Below are 1,624 nucleotides of genomic sequence, written 5' to 3' on the forward strand. Positions count from 1 at the left end.
AAAAAAAAAAAAAAAAAAGAAAAAAGAAGCAACAACAAAATTTGGTCTCAGGGGTAGTGGAATTCAGAGTAATTAGTTTTCTGGATTTTTACAAATTTTTTTGGAGAGCTTTATCATTTGTAACTTGAACGAAAAAACTCAGAACTGACAGCTTTCTGTGTATAAAGTAGTCTTCAACACTGATGCTGGGAGGAATAAGAAACTTTATATAACACAGTTCTGCTAAAGGACTTTATAAAGATACTGGCTTGGTATAGATTTTTTTTCTTTTTTTTTTTTATTGAGACAGAGTCTCGCTCTGTCACCTAGGCTGGAGTGCAGTGGTGTAATCTTGGCTCACTGCAACAATCTCCGCCTCCCACGTTCAAGCAATTTTCCTGACTCAGCCTCCTGAGCAGCTGGGATTACAGGCGCACACCACCACACCCAGCTGATTTTTGTACTTTCAGTTGAGACAGGGTTTCACCATGTTGGTCAGGCTGGTCTTGAACTCCTGACCTCATGATCTGCCCACCTCGGCCTTCCAAAATGCTGAGATTACAGGCGTGAGTCACCACACCTGGCTTGGTATGGATTTTCTAAAGTGTGAAGGTAAAAGTATTAAGGTTCAGAGAAAAATACAGAGGGAAATCTATACATATCACTTACCTCATAGCAATACTGTTGAACTTTATGCAAAACTTTATTTAGGTCCTTGTTCAGCTGTTCAAGCTCTAGAACAATAGTTGCATATCTCCGCTGAAATTCAATGCTGATGGGCATGGAATATGACTTCTGAGAAAAAAAAATCAGATCTTGGTAAGAGTTTGTTTTTTAGCAATGCAATTTCAATGATCTAAAAGGAGATTTGACTTATCTAAAAAGCAAACTAAAGGTTATTAAATGTCTGTTTTAATTGTTATAGTTCTTGTCTGTGATAATGGCATTGTTATTTAGGAGATTGCCCTTGTTCATTGGAGCATCATGTCTGCCATTTGCTTTTCTGAAAAGCAGATCTTACATGGAGATAAATTAAATGAAGCAAAATGTTAATTGATAAATATGTATGCAATGTTCGTTATATTAGTCTTTCAACTTTTTCATAGGATTGTTAGTTGTTAAACTATATGTCCTCATTTGAAACATTCTAGTTTTTTAAACCAATTGATGCTGTACCTGGAATCAGTTCAGTATAGCATAATTGTTTAAGAGCAGGAGTGTTACAATCAGATGATATATATTCAAATTCCACCTCTATCACCACCTAGCTGTGTGATGTTAAGCAAGTTCCTTAATCTTTCTGTGCCTTGAGTTCCTCAACAGCAAAATTGGGATAATAAGATTATCTACCTTGTGGGGTTGTTGCAAAGATTAAATGAGATAGTGCATGTTAGCACAGTGCCTCCCACATAGCAAATGCTCAATGAATATTAACTTTTTATTGTGTCATCATTCCATGTATGTGCTCTACCAACAAGTGTTAATGGACTTCAATGCCATTTCCTTCTCTCTCTTCACAGTACTTCCAATAAATTATACCCTCCATTTCATTCCTACTAAAAATGCTGGCAATGAAACCTCTCTAGTCAAGGATAATTGACTAGAGGTTTCATTCCCACATTTTTTTTTTTTTTTTTTTTTTTTT

The 1,624-nt window shown here is 35.8% G+C and overlaps 1 protein-coding gene across 1 annotated transcript in view; it reads right to left on the minus strand.

Annotated features, from left to right (window-relative positions):
- The window catches only part of LIN9 (lin-9 DREAM MuvB core complex component), a 77,233-nt gene that overhangs the window by 6,867 nt on the left and 68,742 nt on the right, over positions 1 to 1,624 (minus strand). The window contains exon 11 of the mRNA XM_037737810.1: positions 649 to 774. Within this exon, the coding sequence (XP_037593738.1) occupies positions 649 to 774 (126 nt within the window). The remainder of the gene's footprint in view (positions 1 to 648; positions 775 to 1,624) is intronic.

The sequence above is a fragment of the Cebus imitator genome, unplaced genomic scaffold (genome assembly GCF_001604975.1).
Source record: "Cebus imitator isolate Cc_AM_T3 unplaced genomic scaffold, Cebus_imitator-1.0 Scaffold42, whole genome shotgun sequence".
Taxonomy (NCBI): Eukaryota; Metazoa; Chordata; class Mammalia; order Primates; family Cebidae; genus Cebus; species Cebus imitator.